At 41.5% G+C, this 26503-nt stretch overlaps 2 protein-coding genes across 6 annotated transcripts in view; one reads left to right on the top strand and one right to left on the bottom strand.

Annotated features, from left to right (window-relative positions):
• Positions 1–22525, top strand: part of si:ch211-269e2.1 (cohesin subunit SA-2) — a 41434-nt gene extending 18909 nt beyond the window's left edge. For both annotated transcript variants that reach the window (XM_055870969.1, XM_055870968.1), the window contains exons 14-32: positions 41–148; positions 262–382; positions 468–585; positions 2025–2128; positions 10028–10120; positions 10507–10593; positions 11188–11388; positions 11532–11608; positions 11706–11793; positions 11993–12073; positions 12190–12282; positions 13167–13341; positions 14691–14830; positions 16068–16169; positions 17830–17984; positions 18224–18352; positions 20216–20427; positions 20642–20720; positions 21033–22525. In XM_055870969.1, coding sequence (XP_055726944.1) covers positions 41–148; positions 262–382; positions 468–585; positions 2025–2128; positions 10028–10120; positions 10507–10593; positions 11188–11388; positions 11532–11608; positions 11706–11793; positions 11993–12073; positions 12190–12282; positions 13167–13341; positions 14691–14830; positions 16068–16169; positions 17830–17984; positions 18224–18352; positions 20216–20427; positions 20642–20720; positions 21033–21165 — 2296 coding nt within the window. In that variant the 3' untranslated portion in view covers positions 21166–22525. The remainder of the gene's footprint in view (positions 1–40; positions 149–261; positions 383–467; positions 586–2024; positions 2129–10027; positions 10121–10506; positions 10594–11187; positions 11389–11531; positions 11609–11705; positions 11794–11992; positions 12074–12189; positions 12283–13166; positions 13342–14690; positions 14831–16067; positions 16170–17829; positions 17985–18223; positions 18353–20215; positions 20428–20641; positions 20721–21032) is intronic.
• A 45-nt stretch (positions 22526–22570) lies between these two features.
• Positions 22571–26503, bottom strand: part of ppp2r3b (protein phosphatase 2, regulatory subunit B'', beta) — a 55421-nt gene continuing 51488 nt past the window's right edge. For 3 of the 4 annotated variants that reach the window (XM_055870970.1, XM_055870972.1, XM_055870974.1), the window contains one exon: positions 22571–23875. In XM_055870970.1, coding sequence (XP_055726945.1) covers positions 23755–23875 — 121 coding nt within the window. In that variant the 3' untranslated portion in view covers positions 22571–23754. Of the gene's footprint in view, positions 23876–26306; positions 26371–26503 lie in introns of all 4 variants that reach the window. The other variant, XM_055870973.1, reaches the window with a different exon arrangement.

Raw genomic sequence — 26503 nt, 5'->3', positions numbered from 1 at the left:
CCCTCTTTTCTTTCTCTTTCCACCCCCTCCTACCTCTCAGGTCAGCTGAGGAGGTTATTAATCCTGAGGACTATAAGCAGCTGTTCCAGTTGGTGTTCTCCTCACATCGCCCTCTGGCTACCGCCGCAGGAGAGCTGCTCTACACACGGTCAGTACAGTGGGTTGGCCATAGACCATATACATTAGCTGGGGTATCTATAATAGTGAGAGTAAGTGAATGGGGGCCAGAGTCACTGGTGACATTCTCATCTCTGCTGTCAGGCTGCTCAGCTCCCCTACTCAGGCACCTGACCTCAGAGAGGGGGCGAGTGAGCAGGACACACACACACAGCTGACGACAGCCAGAGTGAGGGCTCTGCTGCACTTCTACCAGGACAGTGAGGTAAGAGAAAGTGCCTGTGTGTTGGTATGTATTCTGTTTGTACATCAGCACAGGTGGACAGTGAATGTGTGTATTCTCTTTCTAGCTCCATCAGCATGTAGTATATCTGGTGGACAGTCTGTGGGACTGTGCTGGTGCCATGCTGAAGGACTGGTCATCTCTTACCTCATTACTGCTACAGGACCCCTCCACTCAGGATGCAGGTCAGTGCGTGTCAGGGTTTCCGTTAGCCGGTAATAGCCGGCTTTTGGCCGCAAACATCATAATGAAAAGTCGCTAAATAAAATTGTAGTTGGTCAAAACAAATCCCAGATTTGGCTACCTATCATACACCACCATTCTCTCACTCATTTTGCGTTGCCTGACATGCTGCTGCTGAGGAAAGTGAGTGAGGAGCCTTGGCAACTGTTGATTGCGAAGATGGAGGCATCTTTCCTTGACGTAAACAAAAATGAGAGGAAAAAGAGTATGGCCAAAACAGTACAGTATGGTTTAGAAACTCAGTGGTATGCCTATAGTGAAACGTCTACAAGGGGAATGTCTGAGAAGAATGTTGGCGTTGCCAAATGCAGACTACTGTGTGCAACTCGCTATTCAGGTAGGCACTAGCCTTTTGTTGGTAATTGCTGCGATATAGCCTGTTCAAAACTTTCAACTAGTTCATAAGTGTTTTGTTTCCATCTGTTGAGACATTTTCTTTGGCTAAATTAAGTTCCAACTGAAATGCTCATATTTTCCCTATAAACAATAGCTTGGCTTGACTTTTGATATTGTACGTTCTGGTGCGGCTATTCAGCTGTTGCTTCATTAACTTTTTCTCCATTTCGTCCGCACTATTCACCGCCATTTCCGACCTCTCGTCCCTTCGTCCAAAATCTTTGCCAGGCTTCGCTTGCCCCGCCATCCTCTTGTTTTGAATCTGAAGCACTTCCGGGGCACGATTTTTTGGGAATCCTTCATAATAAGAGTCCTGTCCTGTAAACTGTAAATTAATAATTTCCTTTTTTTTTTCTTAAAAAAAAAAAATATACACACTTATTGGCATCTTATACTAGTTATTAAACAATCATTTCTAAAAGTGTTTCTAAAAGTAATTACGTTATACATTTATTTTAATTAGATTTTCAAGCCTACATGTTTAACAATGTGTGTGTACTCCAATGACTGTATGTTGTGCTTCTATCATCTATGTCAACACCCCTGTAGTTCTTTGCTTACACCCACACTCTGAGCCACATGACATCAGCATCTGATTTAGAACTGGGAAAAACAGGGATGGTGTCCAGAATGGCACCCTAATATGGAATATAGCTAATATGGAACATCAGCCAGGGAATAGTGCTGTTTTGGATAAATGGGGTCTATTGCTCTCTCCTTGGTTAATTCAGGTTTAGCCTTCAAAGGGAGTTTTACCGTGCAATCACGTTTAATCTAACGCACAACTGAGCGCTAAACTGGCAACGGTTTCATGTTTGTTCTAAACCCCAGCTAAACTAGCCTATGCTAAGTGACAGAGCAATAGCACCAGAGGGTGTATGCATTGTGCAAAAGCTGTCTGTAGCTTGGCTTGTCTGTCCTGTAACATGCATTTGTGTGTTTGTTTCTATGTGTGCATCATATCATATGATGTGTGTGTCCTCAGATCTGAGTGCTGGAGAGCAGTCTCTGGTTGTAGAGTTATTGGTGGCATCAGTGCGTCAGGCTGTAGAGGGACCCCTGCTGGCGGGAAGGAGCACATGCAAGAAGGTCAGTGTGTTGGAGAGGCTGAAGCGCAATTACCATTATCACCCATTCTCCCTGGCGTATGGACTCGTTTACTCCGCCACAAGGATTTAAGAACATTGTATTGGTAATAGAGTGTATACCATATTTATTACACCTCAAACCCAACGCTTTGAGTAAGTGCACTCTTCGGGGAGAAGATTAGGGAGTCAGACCACAGCGTAGAACTGCCCTGTTTGAAAATGCTTCTTTCACATGATTGGATAGGTAAATGCTGGATGAACAGCCTGCTTTTAGTTGTATCTGTGATTGAACTCCAGTTGTTGATTGTGATTTATGTTTTTGGCCTTAAAATATAAACTCAGCAAAAAAAAAGAAACGTCTGATCACTGTTAACTGCATTTATTTTCAGCAAACTTAACATGTGTAAATATTTGTATGAACATAACAAGATTCAACAACTGAGACATAAACTGAACAAGTTCCACAGACCTGTGACTAACAGAAATGGAATAATGTGTCCCTGAACAAAGGGGGAGTCAAAATCAAAGTAACAGTCAGTATCTGGTGTGGCCACCAGCTGCATTAAGTACTGCAGTGCATCTCCTCCTCATGGACTGCACCAGATTTGCCAGTTCTTGCTGTGAGATGTTACCCCACTCTTCCACCAAGGCACCTGCAAGTTCCCGGACATTTCTGGGGGGGAATGGCGCTAGCCCTCACCCTCTGATCCAACAGGTCCTAGACGTGCTCAATGTGATTGAGATCCGGGCTCTTTGCTGGCAATGGCAGAACATTGACATTCCTGTCTTGCAGGAAAATGTGCACAGAACGAGCTGTATGACTGGTGGCATTGTCATGCTGGAGGGCCATGTCAGGATGAGCCTGCAGGAAAGTTACCACGTGAGGGGGGAGGATGTCTTCCCTGTAACGCACAGCATTGAGATTGCCTGCAATGACAACGAGCTCAGTCCGATGATGCTGTGACACACTGCCCCAGACCATGACGGACCCTCCACCTCCAAATCGATCCCGCTCCAGAGTACAGGCCTCGGTGTAACGCTCATTCCTTCGACGATAAACACAAATCCAACCATCACCTCTGGTGAGACAAATCCGCGACTCGTCAGTGAAAACATTTTTTGCCAGTCCTGTCTGGTCCAGCGACGGTGGGTTTGCGCCGATAGGCAACGTTGTTGCCGGTGATGCCTGGTGAGGACCTGCCTTACAACAGGCATACAAGCCCTCAGTCCAGCCTCTCTCAGCATATTGCGTACAGTCTGAGCACTGATGGAGGGATTGTGCGTTCCTGGTGTAAGTCGGGCAGTTGTTGTTGCCATCCTTTACCTGCCCAGCAGGTGTGATGTTCGGATGTAACGATCCTGTGCAGGTGTTACATGTGGTCTGCCACTGCGAGGACGATCAGCTGTGCGTCCTGTCTCCCTGTCTTAGACATCTCACAGTACAGACATTGCAATGTATTGCCCTGGCCACATCTGCAGTCCTCATGCCTCCTTGGAGCATGCCTAAGACACGTTTAAGCAGATGAGCAGGGACCCTTGGCATCTTTATTTTGGTGTTTTTCAGAGTTGGTAGAAAGGCCTCTTTAGTGTCCTAAGTTTTCATAACTGTGACCTTAATTGCCTACGATCTGTAAGCTGTAAGTGTCTTAACGACCGTTCCACAGGTGCATGTACATTAATTGTTTATGGTTCATTGAACAAGCATGGGAAACAGTGTTTAAACCGTTTACAATGAAGATTTGTGGAGTTATTTGGATTTTTACAAATTATATTTGAAAGACAGGGTCCTGGAAAATGGGACGTTTCTTTTTTTGCTGAGTTTATATATATTTTGGCATTTTTCGTTGAACAGAAATACATTTATGTAACACAACTCCTGTTTTATTGCTTTCTTACAAATCCTTTTTGGAATGATATTCAAGAATGAGTATCACTTAAAATTCAAGGCTTACATGATTTTATATTGTACTGATTGCAATGGCAAATATATTTAAAATCTAGGAAAAAGGATTATATAATTAAAAACCTGCCTAGGTTGTCTATTGGAGTAGGCCAATACAATCCTAAAATAATTGGTGTCATTATCCTTTTACATTTAACAAATGTATCTCAATATTAAAATGTAAAGGACATGCTATTGTTCGGATACACACCGGCAAATGGATTAGGTATTGTCAACAGCGTTGTTGTCTTTAGTGTGTGGCGGGCTGGTTAACACTGGGATAAACGGATTAAAGTTAACGGTAGAGCCAACACAGTAACTGTCTTATGGAAGCACTTCTCTAAGCGAGAGGTATATTATATATTTCTATATAAGCTATTTACACTACCTTTTTATATTCTAATGATCCTAATGATTTAGGTCTAGGTGTAAAACAGCCAAAGTGATAGAGCAACGACCCTGGGGTTAAAACAAAAGGTGTGTGTGGTTGGAGAGAGGGTTGGTTTTACAGGTTTACTCGCTTTGGATTTTTAGTGGTACATGTATTCTTGGCTATCGTGCCATGGCTATCGTGCCATTCCCATAAAGGAATACCTAAAACACATTTTTACTGGCAGTCATTAGCATCTGTGTTACTTTTTCCTTCCTTTTCTGTCAGAATAAAACAGGATATAATGAGGACTATGTGAAATATGTCTTGCATGTAAAAGACATAAAGAACTGGTCTGGATAGATATATATATATACGGTTGAAGTTTACATACACCTAAGCCAAATACATTTAAACTCAGTTTTTCACAATTCCTGACATTTAATCCTAGTAAAAATTCCCTGTCTTAGGTCAGTTAGGATCCCCACTTTATTTTAAGAATGTGAAATGTCAGAATAATAGTAGAGAGAAGGATTTATATATATTTTTTTAAATCATCACAGTCCCAGTGGGTCAGAAGTTTACATACTAATTGAGTGTATTTGGTAGCATTACCTTTAAATTGTTTAACTTGGGTCAAACATTTCGGGTAGCCTTCCACAAGCTTCCCACAATAGGTTGGGTGAATTCTTGCCCATTCCTCCTGACAGAGCTGGTGTAACTGAGTCAGGTTTGTAGGCCTCCTTGCTCACAAACGCTTTTTCAGTTCTGCCCAGGATTGAGGTCAAGGTTTTGTGATGGCCACTCAAATACCTTGACTTTGTTGTCCTTAAGCCATTTTGCCACAACTTTGGAAGTATGCTTGGGGTCATTGTCCATTTGGAAGACCCGTTTGCGACCAAGCTTTAACCTCCTGACTGGTGTCTTGAGATGTTGCTTCAATATATCCACATAATTTTCCTTTCTCACGATGCCATCTATTTTGTGAAGTGCACCAGTCCCTCCTACAGCAAAGTACCCCCACAACATGATGCTGCCACCCCCGTGCTTCACGGTTGGGATGGTGTTCTTTGGCTTCCAAACATAACGATGGTCATTTTGGACAAACAGTTCTATTTTTGTTTCATCAGACCAGAGGACATTTCTCCAAAAAGTATGGTCTTTGTCCCGATGTGCAGTTGCAAATCGTAGTCTGGTTTTTTAATGGCGGTTTTGGAGCAGTGGCTTCTTCCTTGCTGAGTGGCCTTTCAGGTTATGTCGATATAGGACTCGTTTGACTGTGGATATAGATACTTTTGTACCTGTTTCCTCCAGTCCTTTCACAAGGTCCTTTGCTGCTGTTCTGCGATTGATTTGCACTTTTTGGCATTAAAGTATGTTCATCTCTAGGAGACAGAATGCGTCTCCTTCCTGAGCGGTATGACGGCTTCGTGGTCCCATAGTGTTTATGCTTGCGTACTATTGTTTGTACAGATGAACGTGGTACGTTCAGGCGTTTGGAAATTGCTCCCAAGGATGAACCAGACTTGTGGAGGTCTACAATAGTTTTTCTGAGGTCTTGGCTGATTTATTTTGATTTTCCCATGATGTCAAGCAAAGAGGAACTGAGTTTGAAGGTAGGCCTTGAAATACATCCACAGGTACACCTCCAATTGACTCAAATTATGTCAATTAGCCCATCAGAAGCTTCTAAAGCCATGACATCATTTTCTGGAATTGTTGTTTAAAGGCACAGTCAACGTAGTGTATATAAACTTCTGACCCACTGGAATTGTGATACAGTGAAATAATCTGTCTGTGATAAATTACTTGTGTCATGCACAAAGTAGATGTCCTAACCGTCTTGCCAAAACTCTAGTTTGTGAACAAGAAATTTGTGGAGTGGTTGAAAAACTAGTTTTAATGACTCCAACATAAGTGAATGTACACTTCTGACTTCAGGTTGATTTTTATTCATTTTTTTTACCAAAAAAGTCAAACAATTGGATCCAATGAACTGACCAGGCTGGGCCGACATGCTTATAGCCTTGCTAGGACTTTCTAAATATGAGCGTGTTTTTATATATTGGGCTGTTATTATTTGTATTAATGTGATCTATTATTGATTTGTTTTTTTCTGAATGTTTTCCATTTTTGGTTAGTTATCTTAAAAAGCACACTCATAGATATGCAATAGACCTACAGGGATTTGAATGTGTTAGTGAAGGGTGGCAGTATTGAATTATGTTGTCATGGGACTGCCCATCATTCCCTCTGGCCGCCGCCAAGGGTTTGCGTCCTGAGTTGTGGCTTGACATTAGCCATCTTGATTACTTCCTGGTCTCATTCTTGCTGGCATCAAAAAAAAAAGTATTAATAGAAGACCGAATGTGATCGGACCACCATCTAATTGGCCTCCATATAACTCTTACAGAATTACCACGTGGACTGGAATATTGGAACTTGAATCAAAGCCTTTTGGATGATAATTTGTTCTTAACTAAGACAAAATAATTCAGAATTTACTTTTTTCTGTACAACAGATCCCCTTATTGTATGGGACATTTTTAAATGTACTTTTAGAGGTCATTCAATACAATACTCATTCAAATAAAAGCAGTTTAGGTCAACAGAGATTAGACTAATAAAGGAAATAACAGTGCAGTTAGATGGTAATGGAAACTGTACTATAGAGGCACAAAATAGGATAGTGGAATACCAAAAAGAATTGGAGGTACTTACTCAAGAACGATAAAGTGTAATCTATTACAAAAATGAAGTGAATTGGATGGAAAATGGTGAAAAATATTTTTCTTGAATCTTCAATATATATATGCTACCAAAACGAATTTACAGAAATGCGTTACAAATTATGGAGTCATCCATGATTCACCAAATTAGATTTTGAAAGAGGAAGCAACATATTTCAAGCTAAAGTTTTATTCAATTTCCACTGAATGATATTAACTGTAAGGATTTATTTCCTAATACTATAAAATGTTTTATTATTATTAACACATTTACATAAAGTAGATTTGGATAGAAAACACTCTGACGTTTCTAAAACTGTTTGAATGATGTCTGTGAGTATAACAGAACCCATATGGCAGGCAAAAACCTGAGAAAATCCAACCAGGAAGTGGGAAATCTGAGGTTTGTAGGTTTGCCTATCTAATATACAGTGTCTATGGGGTCATATTGCACTTCCTAAGGCTTCCACTAGATGTCAACAGCCTTTAGAACCTTGTTTCGGGCTTCTACTGTGAGGATGAGGGAATAAGAGCTGATTAAGTGGTCTGCCAGAAGGCCACGAGCTCACTCAGGCGCGCCCGTGTGAGAGTTAGCTGCGTTCCATTGCATTTCTACAGACAAAGGAAATCTCCGGTTGAAACATTATTGAAGATTTATGTTAAAAACATCATAAAGATTGATTCTATACATCATTTAACATGTTTCTACGAACTGTAATGGAATTTTTTGACTTTTCGTCTGGCCTGCGCGTCATGAATTTGGATTTTTGAACTAAACGCGCAAACAAAAAGGAGGTATTTGGACATAAATTATGGACTTTATCGAACAAAACAAACATTTATTGTGGAACTGGGATTCCTGGGAGTACATTCTGATGAAGATCATCAAAGGTAAGTGAATATTTATAATGCTATTTCTGACTTCTGTTGACTCCACAACATGGCGGGTACCTGTATGGCTTGTTTTTGTGTCTGAGCGCCGTACTCAGATTATTGCATGGTGTGCTTTTTCCGTAAAGTTAAAAAAAAAATCTGACACAGCGGTTGCATTAAGGAGAAGAATATCTAAAGTTCCATGTAAAACACTTGTATCTTTTATCAATGTTTATTATGAGTGTTTCTGTAAATTGATTTGGCTCTCTGCAAAATCACCGGATGTTTTGGAGGCAAAACATTACTGAACATAACGCGCCAATGTAAACTCAGATTTTTGGATAGAAATATGAACTTTATCGAACACAATACATGTATGTTTTGTAACATGAAGTCCTATGAGTGTCATCTGATGAATATCATCAAAGGTTAGTGATTAAATGTATCTCTATTTCTGCTTTTTGTGACTCTTCTCTTTGGCTGGAAAAATGGCTGTGTTTTTCTGTGACTAGGTAATGACCTAACAGAATCAGATGGTGTGCTTTCGTGGTAAAGCCTTTTTGAAATCGGACACTGTGGAGAGATTAAAAACAAGTGTATCTTTAAAATGGTGTAAAATACTTGTATGTTTTAGGAATTTTAATGATGAGATTTCTGTTTGAATTTGGCGCCCTGCACTTTCACTGGCTGTTGTCAAGTCGATCCCGTTAACGGGATCTCAGCCGTAATACGTTTTTTAACAAAGGTACACCTATTAGTTGAAATGCATTCCAGATGCAACCTCTCAACAACCTCATGGTTGAGAGAATGCCAAGAGTGTGTAAAGCTGTTATCAAGGAAAAGGGTGGCTACTTTGAAGAATCTGAAGTCTAAAATGTATTTGGATTTGTTTATCACTTTTTTTTTGTTGGTTACTACATGATTCCATGTGTGTTATTTCTAGTTTTGATATCTTTACTATTATTCTACAATGTAAAAAATAAAGAAAAACCCTGGAATGAGTAGGTGTGTCCAAACTTTTGACTGGTATGTGGGACTGCAAAACAACAGTCAACATCGACAGTGAAGGGATGCTGGCCTTCCGGGATGCTGGCCTTCTAGGCAGAGTTGCAAAGTAAAAGCCGTATCTCAGATTGGCCAATAAAAATAGAAGATTAAGATGGGGAAAAAAGAACACAGACACTGGACAGAGGAACTCTGCCTAGAAGGCCAGCATCCCGGAGTCGCCTTTTCACTGTTGACGTTGAGACTGGTGTGTTGCGGGTACAATTTAATGAAGCTGCCAGTTGAGGACTTGTGAGGCGTCTGTTTCTCAAACTAGACACTCGAATGTACTTGTCCTCTTGCTAAGTTGTGCATCAGGGCCTCCCACTCCTCTTTCTATTCTGGTTAGAGCCTGTTTGCTCTGTTCTGTGAAGGGAGTAGTACACAGCGTTGTACCAGATCTTCAGTTTCTTGGCAATTTCTCGCCTTCTTTTCTCAGATCAAGAATAGACTGTCGAGATACTCAACTCGTCTAAAGAAGGCCAGTTTTATTGTTTTCAGCTGTGCTAACATAATTGCAAAAGGGTTTTCTAATGATCAATTAGCCTTTTTTTAAATGATAAAATTGGATTAGCTAACACAGCATGCCATTGGAACACAGGAGTGATGGTTGCTGATAATGGGCCTCTCTGTACGCCTATGTAGATATTCCATTAAAAATCTGCTGTTTCCAGCTGCACTAGTCATTTACAACATTAACAATGTCTACACTGTATTTCTTATCAATTTGATGTTATTTTAATGGACGAAAATGTTGCTTTTCTTTCAAAAACCAGGACATTTCTAAGTGACCCCAAACGTTTGAACAGTAGTGTATGCAGTATTAGTAATAATAATAGTTTGTGTATGGGTGGTGGATGGGTTAATAATAGTAATACATATATATATATTTAATATTTTTTTTTTTTTCAAATCTTGTAAATGTAACACTGTTTTTGATAGGTGGTAGGTGCCAGAGAAAAAAAGTCTCCGGTAGATGACTGTGGCAGACTCACTGAACACTTCCTCAAGGTACTGCCACAGTTGCTGATTAAGGTAAGAAAATATACATGCGCACACATTAATTAGTTAAGTAAAACACACTCTTTCGTGGGAACATATTACACCAGTGCAGGAGGGCTGGTGATGACAGAAAGGATGACGATGATATTGATGATAATGCTGCTACTGATGATGGTTAAGAGAATGATAATAATGATTGTATTGATATTACACGTTTTATCCTCCTGCTAGTTAATATCTGTTAAGGCAACTGCCACTAGAGGGCATTACAATCCAGCAGGTGACCGGTTATATTCCGTTTTAACAATCTCACAACTAACATGGCTTTTGCTACAATGAACAAACTGGTGTGCAGACTAATCAAAACAATGATAATGATGACGGTTGTTATATGATGATTGTGCTAATTGTATTCCTAGTATTCAGGGAGCCCAGAAACTGTGGCATCTCTTTTGAAGATACCTCAGTACTTACACCCAGACTCGCCTCATGCAGAATTCCCACAGGTCAGCTTACTAGAAAATGTGCTTTATAGCCAGCCAGCACTTTTACATTGTTCTTGTAGAAGTTGTTGTCAAACAAATGCAAAATTCCAGTGATGGTGATATGCGATCGTCTTAACTACTTTAGTTGAATGCACTTATTGTAAGTAGGTCTGGGGAAAAAAGTGTTTGGTAAATGACTAACAAGATAATGTTAAACAAATACCATAGAGATGAATGAGTGAGAAATACATGACAAGACTAGTAATAATTTATTATTGTATTAGTGTATGGGACATGTGAGCTATGTACTTCTCAGCAATTACTTTGCAATCCTGTTGTTTCGCAGACTGCTGTTAGCACCTTCTGCTGGTGAGACTATTAAATCAGATTTGAGAAGGAAAAGATCTCCAGCATTCTTGTATGATTCACAGTACTTTCAATGGTCCAAAACATATTTAGTCCATAGACCTTGATCAGGGGTTAAAGTTCAACCTCCATGAAGGTCTATTGACCCAACCATTTTGTTTGAGATCACCAATGTTGTTTTACATATACACCCAAAATGTCAGCACAACCCTGTTTTAAAGAGTATTTCTCCGTCCCCCTTCCTTCCAGGCGTTGTCGGGCCTGCTGGCTGAGATGGGAGCTGTTTTGGAGCTCCACACTCACCCTGCGGTGCTGGAGGCGGCTGCTCGCTCATACCTCAGCCTGTGTGGAGAGGAAACAGCCTGGCACCCCCTGGCACGACCTGGCAGAGACGCAGTGGTCCAATGCTGGGCAGACAGACTGGCAGCACTGCTGGGTGACGCACTGCAGGTAGGCACAGAGATGCCACGTGTAACACATACATAAAAATATGCCGTTTCTTTAGGCAGTTTCTTTAATACAGAGTGGCGATTTGAGTTATGTATCTGTTTCCCATGTTCCTCTCCTCCCTCTCTCTCTCTCTTTCTTCTCAGGATGGCAACTTCACTGCTGATGCGGAAAAGACAGGAGAGATTCTATCCACACTGAAGAAACTCACTGCTTTCCACAAGTAAGATAATGTGTGCGTTTGTGCCTGTGTATGCACGCAGGTGATCATGGCTGCGTTCCGTGTCTGCGCGTGTGACACCTGCTCTGCTCTCTTGTAGTGCCCAGGACCTGTCTCGTTGGGGACTGTATGAGCAGGTCTTTCCTCTTCTCTCAGTGGAGATCATTCATGGTGGATTACCTACACAGGTAGATAGTATACCCTGCCCTGAGCTATGATCACCCTCTGTCAAATAACGTCACACCAGTCGCGTCCTACTAACCCCTGAGCTCTTTCTATATGGGACATCACATAACCTTTTGACATTTACAGGTACAGTTGAAGTGTAAAACACCAGCCTAGTTGAGAACACCATGCCTCACCACCTCCCTCTCTCTCCGCCCTCAGCTGACAGTGGAAGCTCTGCAGTGTGTATCTTACTCTGTCCTCTGGAACCTCAACACCAGCGGAGAGACCCTGACCTCACGGGTGACCACCTGATATTACCTCCTACAGTTAGCTAGTCCGGCTTTATTTACAGTTAGCTAGTTTCCTGTACGGTTGTACTGGATGCTATGACTGACCGTGTGTGTATGTGTGTGCAGGAAAAGGCTGTCGCCCAGAGGAGTCAGATGAGAGCATTGTGTGAGAAGTGTCTACGTTGTCTGTCCCACAACGATCAGAGTGTGAAGGAGCAGGTAGGACACACCGCAGCACTATGAGTCTGAACCTTTAAATACTTTAGCTGCACTGGCGCATTGGATTCAATGGAATAGTCCCAAAAGTGTAAATCCTGTCCATCTGGCACAGAAGGCAGGCTCAATGAAACGGGTCTGAACACAGGACTGCTAGCCGCCATGTTATTTTGTCTAAATGGACCCGCGCTGTATGTTGCGCATCAGTGTTGACTAGTGAACTATGAACTTTGTTATTCCACTGTCCTAGCGATTCTGTTATTGTATACATCTTAGTGATTTTGTTACACCGCCACCCCCCATACCTCATTCTGATAATTAGTGAAACTAATAAACTATCAGCAATCTCTTCCCATGAGTAAAAATGTACTATAGTCAAAATGTGCTTTATTAGCCCTTTTTAAAGAACAAACATGATTTATATGATCATTTCCTCGGTTGTTTCTGCCTTTCGGTGGCTCCAGCATGTGTGACAATGTGCTGCTTACACCATTGGACATACCATTGATTCTACATCACTGGTCGTGTGATTGATTTGTGTCCTCAACCGCTCAGGCCTTTGTATCTACAGTATCTCTCTGTGTATGATAACCTCACTGACACTGGGTGGTTCATCTGATCTCTCAGTGAAGGGAACAACTAGCGTGAGCTAGTATTCATCATGACAACTACTAAAGTGTTAGCTAAAGCAGAAACACTTCTGACAACCATGCCACAAGTCAGTTAAAATATATATATTTAGTTCTCTGAATGTTGGCTACTTGTCTCTTTACTGTGAAACTAACTAATACGCTGTCTTGCTCCTGTCTCTCTGATGGTCTCGCGCTCCTTTTTTAATGATTTTTCTCCGTCCCTCTCCCACTCCCCCCCCCCCCCCCCCCCCCCAGGCATTCCTGTCTCTGTGTGATGTCCTGACGGCCCACAACTACCAGTTGCAAGTGTGGGATCCCTCGTCTTACGGCCCCCTGCTCTACACTCCCGACCCGAAACTTCAGAGGGCGCTGCTCGCCTTCATTCTGGAGCACGTCTTCACTGGAGCAGAGTACGACAGCCACAGCAGGGGTGAGACCATTGACAACTCTACTTCTGATTACTGTAGTTTCTTTATTAGAGATGGGGAGCGAGCTTAATGCACCCCCCTCTTACCATACCTCTACCTGACTTGCTCACCCCTTCTCCCCAAACTTGACCGGAGATCAATAGGAGTTTGTCAAAAGTTTGCAGGAATGTATTAAGTCAGGGTAGAGTGCAATGATCAAAATGATATCCATAAGACTAGATGAGGCTAGAGAAAATAGCACCTCTGTCTCTTTGTTTCTTACACACTTGTACCGTTCCCCAGCAGATGGCACTGTTTTTCTTTGTCAGACTGTAGGATTGGTACAGATGTACAGTATGTCACAGGTTTACAGTTCACTCCCTGTTTCTGTTACAAGTTAATCATGATAATACATTCAGATATTAAATTCACAGCCGCAGTCGTAGCTAATGGATCTACACGGAGGTGCTCCTAGGCTATAAATCACTTCATATTCTACTCCTCAAACCTGACCTGAACAGTCGACTTCAAATCCCGTAGGAAAGCCACTAATACTAGTGCTACACAGACTCATTATACAGTGTGTTGTTAGTCCAAGAGATCATAAGTATTTGTTAGGTGACGTGTCTATGGATGCTTTGTATAGCGTTTGGATATATTTTTACAGGTTCCACAGTGGGATAAAAAAAAAAATGGCTATATTTAAACAAAAAGGTAACTGGATCGATAGAAACCGCATGCATGCACTGCTTTATTCTCCGAGAATGTATTTTGTGTGGGCCATTTACTGTGTGTTGAGTATTGATGGTCAAGAGGAGGCATTCATAATCAATGGTACTTGACGACAGCCTTTCTCATGTGAAACATATTGCGTCCTCACACGGATAGTCCAGATAAGTCAATATGCGCACAGGAAGGAATTTCTCATATGTTCAAACAAATGCAATATGGGACTATTGGTTTGGAACATGTAATAAACATCTATTGTGTTATTTGATTTACTTCGTGGCCATTATAGTATAGACACTGTTTTCTATTAGATGTTGGATTGGAGATCAGTCTCGGGGCAAAGGCATTAAGTTATGAAATAAGGGCAATGTTTTTTCCGTGAGAAAATAGCATTAACTTTGGTTTACCTCTGAGAGTGTTTTATTGGCTCTGTGAAAGATTGAACCCACATGGTGTCATAACTATAGTTGCGTGTTGTCACTTATTTCCACCTGTTAAACCCATTGTCCTGAAACTAACTGAACCACTCTTTCCCTCATCTGTCTCTCATTCCCTCCCTTTCTTTCTTTTCTCTCTTTTTTTGCTTTTCCTCTCGTTCATCCTTTTCTTCCCCTTACTCATTCTGCATGTCTCTCTCTCTCAGGTAGTGATGTAGAGTCTGGTGAGGGGAGGTTGGAGGAGCTCCACAGACGTAGGAGCTTATTGGCAGGCTACTGTAAACTCATAGTACACGGGGTGCTGGAGATGAGTATGGCTGCTGATCTCTTCAAGTATTACATGAAGGTAATGCTCCTATCACAAAGGGATATATACAGTGTATTCGGAAAGTATTCAGATCCCTTGACCTATTCCACATTTTGTTGTTACAACCGGAATTCAAAACGGATTAAATATCATATTTTTTTCTCACCCATCTACACACAATACCCCATAATGATGACGTAGAAAATGTTTAGACATTTTTGCAAATGTATTGAAAATTAAATACTGAAATAGCTAATTTACATAAGTATTCACACCCCTGAGTCAATACATGATAAAATCACCTGTGAGCTTTGTATACCTGGGTTGTACAATATTTCCATAATTTTCCAAATTCTTGGTTGTTGATCATTGCTAGACAACAATTTTCAAGCGAATCAGAAACAATCACTCTTCTTATTAATCAACTCCAGTCTAGCCTTGTGCTTTAGGTTGAAAGGTGGCTGGGTGTACTGATTGCTCAAAGGGATATTCCGTTTTTTGTTTTGTTTTGTTTTGACTCATCTACCAATAGGTGCCCTTTGCAAAACATTTGAAAACCTCCCTGGTTGAAATTGAGGGACGTTACAATTATCTGTATGTGTGGGGTACAGAGATGAGGTAGTCATTCAAAAATCATCTTAAACACTATTATTGCACACAGCGTGAGTCCATGCAACTTATTATGTGACTTGATAAGCACATTTTTACTCCTGAACTTATTTAGGCTTGAATACTTATTGACTCAAGACATTTCAGGTTTTCATTATTTAATTAATTTCTAAAAAATAAAACATGATTCCACTTTGACATTATGGGGTATTGTGTGTAGACCAGTGACACAAAATCTCCATGTGGAAAAAGTCAAGGGGCGTGAATACTTTCTGAAGACACTGCATGTTTTCTACTTGGGTAGAACAAAATGTCAAGGTAGAACATTTATACCGCACCGGAAACCTAGATTTAGGGTTATATTGGATATGACCCCTCATCCTCACGACTGTAGGAGCAGTACATCAGAACAGTGTATCAGAATTTTCACACATGTATGAATATTCAGTTGTATGTTTTGTGTGGCACTCCAGCATTTTAGGGAATGTAACGTCATCAACATTCTCCCCGAGCGGGACAAGCAGCATAAAGCACACACTTATGCACACACGCAGTGATACAGCTATCTGTAGTGATGGGGGCGAGGGGGCTGAGGCCAGACGCCACATGAAAGGCTCTGATATGACTGTCTCCTCACCACTGATATTCTGTCTCTCTCTCTCTGCAGTATTATAATAACTTTGGTGACATCATTAAGGAGACTCTGAGCAGAACGCGGCAGATGGATAAGATAGAGAGTGCTCGCACGCTGGTGCTCTGTCTGCAACAGGTTGGCCAGGGTTGTCCTCCCTCTACCCCTTCACCTTTTTTTATTTTTTATTATTTGTTTTTACATCATGTTTCACCCTTCCCTTTACCCTCCATGGCACATTCCAACAATCCCCCCCCCCCCCAAAAAGGCATACATACATACAGTGCCAGGCCAAAGTTTGGACACACATTTTCTACATTGTAGAATAATAGTGATGATATCAAAACTATGAAATAACACATATGGAATCATGTAGTAACCAAAACAAAGTGTTAAACAAATCAAAAGTTTTATATTTGAGATTCTTAAAAGTGGCCACCCTCCACCAGTCCTATTTATCATTTACAAAGATTATACCGCATATTCTTTCTTCCAAAAATATATATGCTAATTGCTAAAAATATATATCTGAGTTTAACCATAATATTTGTTTTTTTCTGTATTTTCTGGTGGATTAAACTGAAATTGCAACCAACTTTCTATGGCTTGTTTTAAAAAATAGCTACATTTTTGACATTTACATTTTCAAATAACCCGAAAGTGAGATTGTAATCTGAAGAAAGGGGAAAAGACCATTCGTGAACACTAGGTCAGCCATTCTTACTAATCTGCCAGAGAACCAGTTTAGATTTAAGTATATCTTTTGTATGACTGAAGCCTTTAGTGAGAGGTCTAATGCTTTAATATTAAATCATTTCTGCCATCTGAATTCACATTTATTATATAAATAGGCTCGTTTAATGTTGTCTGGATTACCGTTCCAAATAAAATGTATATTTTTTTGTACAAATAAGCAAATAGTTCAACTGGGATATGACTAAAGAGTTAACCAGGGTGATCTTTACCTGGTAGCAAGGGATTATTTATTTTTGCTAACTTGTATTAAAATGTATTGTAGTTTGGTCATTTTGCGATATGAATACAGAGTATGTCCACTTCACCGTCAGACCATTTTAATGGTAAACTACTCAGTAATGTAAAAGTTAAATTTTTTAGTGATCCAATACGTATTATCACTTATCATAATTTGGTTGTAATCCAGAAAGGTTAGAATAGATTTTTGGCATCTTCCTCAAATTAAATTAATTGGGAGAAGGATGCATTTTAAATCTGTATCCAAAAGAATTTAAATTGGGAAATGTGTGACATTTTGGCAATATCCAGGCCTCCAGGTTTTAGATGTTCACGTTTTATATTTTTTGATTATCCATAAAATGTATTCTTCACATGGTGAAGTTTTTAAAATGACACCAATACAGACTACTTGTAAAGGCCTGGGTAAGGCTTAATGGTAGATCCCACAGAGGGAGGGGTGACTTGTAGGGGATGCACTCATTGCTCTCTTTTGGCCTCACTCAGCTCTGCAGTCTATGGGTATGTGTTGTCCTTTAGTTGGCTGGCTAATCATTTACACCATTTACATTTAAGTCATTTAGCAGACGCTCTTATCCAGAGCGACTTACAAATGGATGGCAAATATCATTCAGGTCTAAATGAGGGAGAGAACTGAGTTAGATTGAATTGAGCTGATCAGATTTTAGTTGGATTTGATTTAAACTGAGCTTATCTGAACTGAACAAAATTGAGTAAAGTACACTTTGAGTTAGATTCAGCTGACATGAATTGAACGAAACTGTGACCAAGTTGATCAGTGATGTCTCCGTCACTTTGTCCTCAGTTGTTCCTGCGTCTGAAGCAGGAGCAGGACAGTGGAGTCACCTGTAGCTCAGGTGTCCAAACATTCAGCAGCATCAAGGAGCTGGCCAGGCGCTTCTCTCTCACCTTCGGCTGGGACCAGACAAAGTCCAGAGAGTCCCTCGCTCTGATCCATAGGTAGGTTAACACTACCCTCATAACCTTGTATACGTGCAGACTCATGTCCCATTAATGTTATTCATCATGGTTTCCGAGGCCTCATCACACCACACCAGTACTATTGAGCATTTGTTTGAAATAATACTCATGTTACTTGTACTCATAAGAATTATACTAATAATACAATTTGTAGCACATTTCCTGCGCTCATATGTCATTCATTCACTTTTCCTCTCTGTGTGTCTGTGTGTGTGAAGGGACGGTATAGAGTTTGTTTTTCAGGGCTTTGTCCAGAGAGCAGAGAAGCCCTCTCCTCCGTACCTCTCCTACCTCACCATCCTCAGCGAGTTCTCCAGCAAGCTCCTCAGACCAGACAAAAAGATTGTGTACGTGTGTGTTCTCTTCTCTGTATAACATGCAGTCAAAAAGTGATTTTATACAGTACCAGTCAAAAGTTTGGACACACCTACTCATTCCAGGGTTTTTCTATATTTTCACTATTTTCTACATTATAGATTAATTAATTAAACTATGAAATAACCAAAAGTGTTAAACAAATCAAAATATATTTGAGATTCTTCAAAGTAGCCACCCTTTGCCTTGATGACAGCTTTGTACACTTTTGACATTCTCTCAACCTTCATGAGGTAGTTACCTGGAATGCATTTCAATTAACAGGTGTGCCTTGTTAAAAGTTAATTTGTGGAATTTCTTAATGCATTTGAGCCAATCAGTTTTGTTGTGACAAGGTAGGGGTGGTATACAGAAGATATCCCTATTTGGTAAAAGACCAAGTCCATATTATGGCAAGAACAGCTCAAATAAGCCAAGAGAAACGACAGTCCACCCTTATTTCAAGACATAAAGGGCAGTCAATCTGAAAAATGTCAAGAACTTTGAAAAGTTTCTTCAAGTGCAGTTGCAAAAAACCATCAAGCGCTATGATGAAACTGGTTCTCATGAGGACCGCCACATGAAAGGAAGACCCAGAGTTACCTCTGCTGCAGAGGATAAGTTCATTGGAGTTCCCAACCTCAGAAATTGTAACCCAAATAAATGCTTCAGTGTTCAAGTAACAGACACATCAACTGTTCAGAGGAGACTGCGTGAATCAGGTTTATGGTTGAATTGCTACAAAGTAAAGCGGCGTTAAAGGAAACCAATAAGAGGACTTGCTTTGGCCAAGAAACATGAGCAATGGACATTAGACGGGTGGAAATCTGTCTGATGTGAACAGATGATCTCCGCATGTGTGGTTCCCACCGTGAAGCATGGAGGAGTGATGGTGCTTTATTTTAGAATTTAAGGCACACTTAACCAGCATGGCTAACACAGCATTCTGCAGCGATAAGCCGTCCCATCTGGTTTTCAACAGGACAATGACCCAACACACCTCCAGACTGTGTAAGGGCTATTTGACCAAGAAGGAGAGTGATGGCGTGCTGCATCAGATGACATTGGCCTCCACAATCACCCGACCTCAAGCCAATTTAGATGGTTTGGGATGAGTTGGACCGCAGAGTGAATTGAAAGCAGCCAACAAGTGCTCAGCATATGTGGTAACTCCTTCAAGACCGTTGGAGAAGCATTCCTCATGAAGCTGGTTGAGAGAATGCAAAGTGTGCAAAGCTGTCAAAGGCAAATGGTGGCTACTTTGAAGAATCTAAAATATATTTTGATGAAACTTTTTTTTGGATTACTACATGATTCCAAATGTGTTATTTCATAGTTTTGATGTCTTCGATTACTCTACAATGTAGAAAATAGTACAAATAAAGAAAACCCCTTGCATGAGCAGGTGTCCACATTTGACTGGCACTGTAAACATTTCCACACGGAGGCTGGAATAATACTGTGAAACTGAAAATAATAATGCCTTTTTTAGATCTGGTGATGTCACCAGGCAGTCCAAAACGCCATCCCACCAAAATAGGTGGAGATTTCAGGCAGTTAATAGACCAATATGAAAGAGTTCCAAACCGCTCTGCCAATGACAGCTAGTTTTCAGTTTTCCCCTCCCCACTCAGACCACTCCCAGACAGTCCTAGCAAAACTTTTGCTTGAGAAATTGTTCTTTGCTAAGAAGCTATGTGTTTCTTCTTGACCATTAATAATTCAAAACAATCACAGTAAGTACTTAATATAAAATAATTTCTGGTATCTATTGAGATAAAAATGGCTGCATTGGACATTTAAAGACTGTTTGTATGTCAGTGGACTAGCTTAAACCTGTCCCTCTCTCCCTCCAGTTACACCTACCTACAGAGGTACGTAAGTGAACAGACCATCAGTAACAGAGAGGAGTGTTGGCTGCCACTCATCTACTACCGAGCCTCCTTATTGGCTACTGGGGCTGAGGGGGAAGATGCGGTGTCCTTCATCAGCTCTGATACGCTAAAACAACCGTCTCTAGCCAATCGCTCACGCTCTCCCTCTGTCAGACACAGCCCTACTGCTGACGGTAGGTACTTTGACATCCTCTGACAGGGACCTTCTGATCATGATGCCCACCATGACATGACTTCCATGAGTGATTGCACTTTGTATTGCTTTGTATAGGATTTATTCTTGCATATTCCGTTTTGAGTGCCAGAAAAGGCCGGGAAGATCGCTATGCACACAGAACATATTCGATTGAGCGGACTGATAAGAGAAATGTATATTGTCTTTGATAGGAGACATGCGGTCGCCGTCTGCTCTTACCTCTTCTGAGACCAAAGTAAGGAGGCCCCATAAGTCCAGCAGCAGTACAAGGTAGAAACCCTAACACTAATACCAACCCTGACTAACACTTATCCCAACTCTAACCCTGAATTAAGTGGATTGGAGATGGAACTGATCCCAACTCTGGCCAAGTTTGTACTCCTTTCAAATACTTATTTCTTTCTGTTTTACCTTGAAGATGGAAACACTGCCTATACTCATTCAATCACCTACAGATCAGTAAATGCTTCCCCAGGAAGGGATGCATAAATGTTTTTTTTTTTAATATTCAAGCAGGGCTCCCTGTTTCTTACCATAGAGTATAATCGTTCTATTAATTATATTTGTCTTTGACCCGGTCAGCCCAGAGGACAGGAAGCCAGAGGTTGACCTTGGTCCCATCGTCAGGGAACCCCCGCCGACCATAGTGATATCAGAGGAGCCGTTCCACGCTAACGAGGAACTGGATGTGGACACCGTGGAGGTTGACCTGTGAACTGGAAGGTGGATCAAATAGGAAAAAAATATTTGTCACATGCTTTGTAAACTAACAGTGAAATGCTTACTTACGGGGCCCTTCCCAACAATGCGGAGAGAAAGAAAATAGTGACGTAATAATATGTACACCAATGAGTAATGATAACTTGGGGTACCGAGTCGATGTGTAGGTGTACGAGGTAACTATGTACATATAACTAGGAATAAAGTGACTAGGCAACATAACAGCAGCAGCAGCGTATGTGATGAGTCGATCTAAAAATGGATGGGAGGCAAAGGAGGACTGCATATGTCTAAGCAATATGACAAACATCACCTTGCCTATCAGAAAGGATGTGGTGGTAGTACCATATTGCTTATAACTCCAATGCCTATTGATATCTACACAGGTGGCTAGGGGTCGTGTCTGAACAGGGATGGAATAGAGGGCTGAACATCTGAAGGGGGTGAACACCCGTATACACGTCTTAGTTATCAAAAGGGACGACAGTCTTGCTTCCTCTCCTTCATGGCACTGATTTGAAAGAGGAAGAAAATAGGATGGGTGAAAGTAATATGGCGTATGCTTTCCCCCATCCAGATGTAGGAAAAAGGAGATGAGACATGCAAGCCGCTTTAGTCTATTGAGACATGGTTGGAGTATTTTTCTGTAACCTCATTTAAACCAACTGTCAAAGTAGAACTGGCTCTTTTGACAAAGTATTTTTCGTTTTACAGCTTCCAGCCCATGTAGACATAATTTGACAGTCTTCCTTAGAGAAGATGCTGTACCAATGGTAGGTTAAGACTAATTACACTGGGTATACCTCCATTGTTGTGGTGCATTGTGGATATAAGCTCTTTATTTGTATTGAAACCAATGTATCCGCTGGTGCTGTTATAATTGGGCTTCGCTCTTGGGAAAGTCCCTCTAAGATACTAAATGATAAAGATTGTACTCAAGCTTGAAAGAATGACTCAATTGTTTATATCAACAGCTTTTAGGGAAAGCTAATGGGCTCGTTTTTTACACTAAAAGCATATATGAGAATGTCAACGTTTTAATTTTGATGATAAAATAAGCATATTGTGTGTGTGTGTATGGGGTTGGGGGTCATATAGACAATGATTATCAATGAGTCAGGTTGTTGTACCAGTGTTGTAGACGATTAAACTGCAGATGTGCCCTAGCTAGTAGGTGATTGTGTTATGGCTCAGATGATGTAGGTGAGATCTTTATCGGATTATTATTGAAACACACCACTGTTCATTTGTTGTTCTAATGGTAGATTTTTATACAACAGTGTGGTCATAGTAACTGATCAGACCTGTTTGAAATTGACTTGTGTCATTGGAAATAGTACCATGAATAAATATTACTCGCAAAAAATGCTCTTGCTTCTTTCCGTGAAGAAATGCCACAATCTTTTTCATTCTTTATTTGAACAAAACATACATTTTACTTCCTGTACTAAAGTACTTTGTCAGAGATATATATAAAAAAAATTATTTGTTCAAAACATCTGAGCACCTACTTTGCGACACAGCAAGCACAAAATAAATATGTACAGTTTATTTCAAATGTATAACCCCATCTCACACCAAGAAAAAGCATATGAGAAAGAATATATTATACTGATGAACTCAATATTGTACAGTTAGACACGGTCTGTGCCTTGCCAGGCATTTGGACTGCGCTCCAGCACTCTACTACCCCGCCCCTCCCAGCAGGTAGACCTTACCTTTTTACTTTGCAATCGGACCAGAAACGACTCAATATGGTTCATATCTCTGGAATGTTGAATTGGCCAATTGCTAAGAATGAGTAACAAAACAATGTTTTTAACTATATTATTATATAGGATATTAACTTAATAATTCAAGTGTGCCTCAGTGGCTCTTGTCTAATGGTTACCAAACTGTTTCATGATGTGATCGACCCACCTAAAAGCCTCTCGGATCTCCTAATGACCTACATTTTTCCCGCTGCAACCCACCCAAGGCCTCCTGAATTGCCTCGCGAGCCAGCACATAACAAAACTGATGTTTGTAGTCACAACCAAGAAGTGTTGAGCCAGGACCCAGTAGGAACCAGCGTTTAAACCAATTCATGTATGTTTAACACCACTGCTAAGATGATGGCAGCACCTTTCTCTTATCACTCTGTTGCAACAATGCGTTTGTTCCTGAGTAGAGAAAGGCTAAACATGAGTTTTTTTTTTTGAGGCCATGGACTGAAGTGTCCTCTAGTTAAAGGTAAGAGCTGGTAACGACACCTGCATCGTTTGGCAGAGCAAGATGCAACTTCCCACCACAGAGTGTGTCTTCTTCCTGTATTGCCTGTCTGGTGGGCGTTTTCTGTTCCTATGGTTGCCAGCTTCCACTAAGTAACCTTGTGATGTTAGTCCTGTAGTTCGGTGGTAGCGCTTGTTTTCATCCCTAGTTTGACGAGTGTCTGTGGCTCAGAGTTAGCCGTGTGATCGTATCTGTACCATTGTTTCGCGTGAACGTTTGTGGTTCTGGTTTGGCGTACAACTGCTCACACTGCTATATGTCCTGTATCCCGTAGCCGCTTCTTCTCCCCGTTTTGTTGCTCTCCCAGTGCTGGTTATTCAAAGTCGTCCTCATCCAAGTCCAGCACGCAGTGAGGGTTGGGGATCTCAAAGAAATGTCTCTCCTCTGTCCTCAGACCCAATTCACTGGAGATGTGACTCAGAGCATTGTCATACCTACAGAGAATATATGAGCGAGAGAGAAGTTCTTCTAACATTGTGAAATAAAAGCATTGCATTGGATTCTTTATTTAACCAGGTAGGCCAGTTGAGAACAAGTTCTTATTTACAACTACGACCTGGCCAGGATAAAGCAAAGCAGTGCGACACAAACACTGAGTTACACATGGGATAAACAAACATACAGTGTGTGCAAATGTAAGATTAGGGAGGTAAGGCAATAAATAGGCCATAGTGGCAAAATAATTACAATTTAGCATTAACACTGGAGTGATAGATGTGCAGAAGAAGATGTGCAAGTAGAGATACTGAGGTGCAAAGGAGCAAAAAAATGAATAACCATATGGGGATGAGGTAGTTAGATGGGCTGTGTACAGGTGCAATGGTCGGTAAGCTGCTCTGACAGCTGATGCTTAAAGTTAGTGAGGGAGATATAAGTATCCAGCTTCAGTGATTTTTGCAATTCGTTCATCATTGGCAGCAGAGAACTGGAAGGAAAGGCGGCTGGAGGAGTTGGCTTTGGAGATGACCAGTGAAATATACCTGCGGGTGCTACGGGTGGGTGTTGCTATGGTGACCAGTGAGCTGAGATAAGGCGGGGCGTTACCTAGCAAAGACTTCGATGACCTGGAGCCAGTGGGTTTGGCGACGAATATGAAGCGAGGGCCAGCCAACGAGAGCATACAGGTCGCAGTGGTGGGAAGTATATGGGGCTTTGGTGACAAAACGGATGGCACTGTGATAGACTGCATCCAATTTGCTGAGTAGAGTATTGGAAGCTATTTTGTAAATTACATCGCCGAAGTCGAGGATCGATAGGATAGTCAGTTTTACGAGGGTATGTTTTGCAGCATAAGTGAAGGAGGCTTTGTTGCGAAATAGGAAGCCGATTCTAGATTTCATTTTGGATTGGAGATGCTTAATGTGAGTCTGGAAGGAGAGTTTACAGTCTAACCAGACACCTAGGTATTTGTAGTTGTCCACATATTCTAAGTCAGAACCGTCCATAGTAGTGATGCTAGACGGGCGGGCGGGTGCGGGCAGCGATCGGTTGAAGAGCATGCATTTAGTTTTACTTGCAGTTGGAGGCCACAGAAGGAGTGATGTATGGCATTGAAGCTCGTCTGGAGATTTGTTAACACAGTGTCCAAAGAAGGGCCAGAAGTATACAGAATCGCGTCTGCGTATAGGTGGAGCAGAGAATCGCCAGCAGCAAGAGCGACATCATTGATATATACAGATAAAAGAGTCGGCCCGAGAATTGAACCCTGTGGCTCCCCCATAGAGACTGCCAGAGGTCCAGACAACAGGCCCTCCGATTTGACACACTGAATTCGATCTGAGAAATAGTTGGTGAACCAGGCGAGGCAGTCATTTGAGAAACCAAGGCTGTTGAGTCTGCCGATAAGAATGCGGTGATTGACAGAGTCAAAAGCCTTGACCAGGTCGATGAAGGCGGCTGCACAGTAGTGTCTTTTATCGATGGCGGTTATGATATTGTTTAGGACCTTGAGCGTGGCTGAGGTGCACCCATGACCAGCTCGGAATCCAGATTGCATAGCGGAGAAGGTACGGTGGGATTTCAAATGGTCGGTGATCTGTTAACGTGGCTTTCAAAGACTTTAGAAAGGCAGGATAGATATTGGTCTATAACAATTTGGGTCTAGAGTGTCTCCCCCTTTGAAGAGGGGATGACCGCGGCAGCTTTCCAATCTTTAGGTATCTCGGACGATACGAAAGAGGTTGAACAGGCTGGTAATAGGGGTTGCAACAATTGAAGCGGATAATATTAGAGAGGGTCCAGAGTGTCTAGCCCAGCTGACTTGTAGGGGTCCAGATTTTGCCGCTCTTTCAGAACATCAGCTATCTGGATTTGGGTGAAGGAGAAGTGGGGGAGGCTTGGGCAAGTTGCTGTGAGGGGGTGCAGAGCTGTTGGCCGGGGTAGGGTGGAAAGTATCTACATGACAGGACAAAAAGTGGTACAGTAGATATGCAGGGATCAACTCCATGGAGGAGCTACCATCGTTCAAGAGAGAAACAGGTGAGGACACCAACAACAGGAGGAGCAACAGGTGGGAAAATACTGATGGTGAAGAGTTCCACAGAGTGCTGAGGAAGGGATTGGTTTTGGAAACACAGCTGCCATATCAATTCCATCTCAGCCTGTAGCCCCTACTTAACTCCCTACATCCAAGGTGCTGAAAGAACAGATAGTGTAGAAAGAGTGTAGTTATGGCAAAAAATACACCCAAGACTATCAGAGGACAAGGTGGAGTGCTTACCATGTACCGACCCACTACTACCTATCCAATCCTTTTAGACATGTACCTAGAGGCTATTGGTGGAATTGGAACTGAGCGAGCATGGAGAGAGTGAAGGAGTGAGAGAGCCTACACCCTGGGGATAGACAGACACCCTGATCTCTTACCTGGCCAGGCAAAGCAGCCTCTCCCTCATCCTACCCAGCTTGTCTTTAGAAGTCTGTGGTGTTCCTAAAACCACCACACAATAGCCTGTTAACAGCCTTGACCCTCATCACTGGCCGCCTATAATCATTCTACACAAACACAGCAATCCTCCTGAAGTCAAGCCATAACAAAGAAAAACTTGGCATACATAACATCT

The sequence above is a fragment of the Salvelinus fontinalis genome, chromosome 19 (assembly GCF_029448725.1).
Source record: "Salvelinus fontinalis isolate EN_2023a chromosome 19, ASM2944872v1, whole genome shotgun sequence".
In the NCBI taxonomy this organism is placed as follows: Eukaryota; Metazoa; Chordata; class Actinopteri; order Salmoniformes; family Salmonidae; genus Salvelinus; species Salvelinus fontinalis.
The sequence above is the reverse complement of the archived record's forward strand: the minus strand, read 5'-3'. Positions and strand labels throughout refer to the sequence as shown.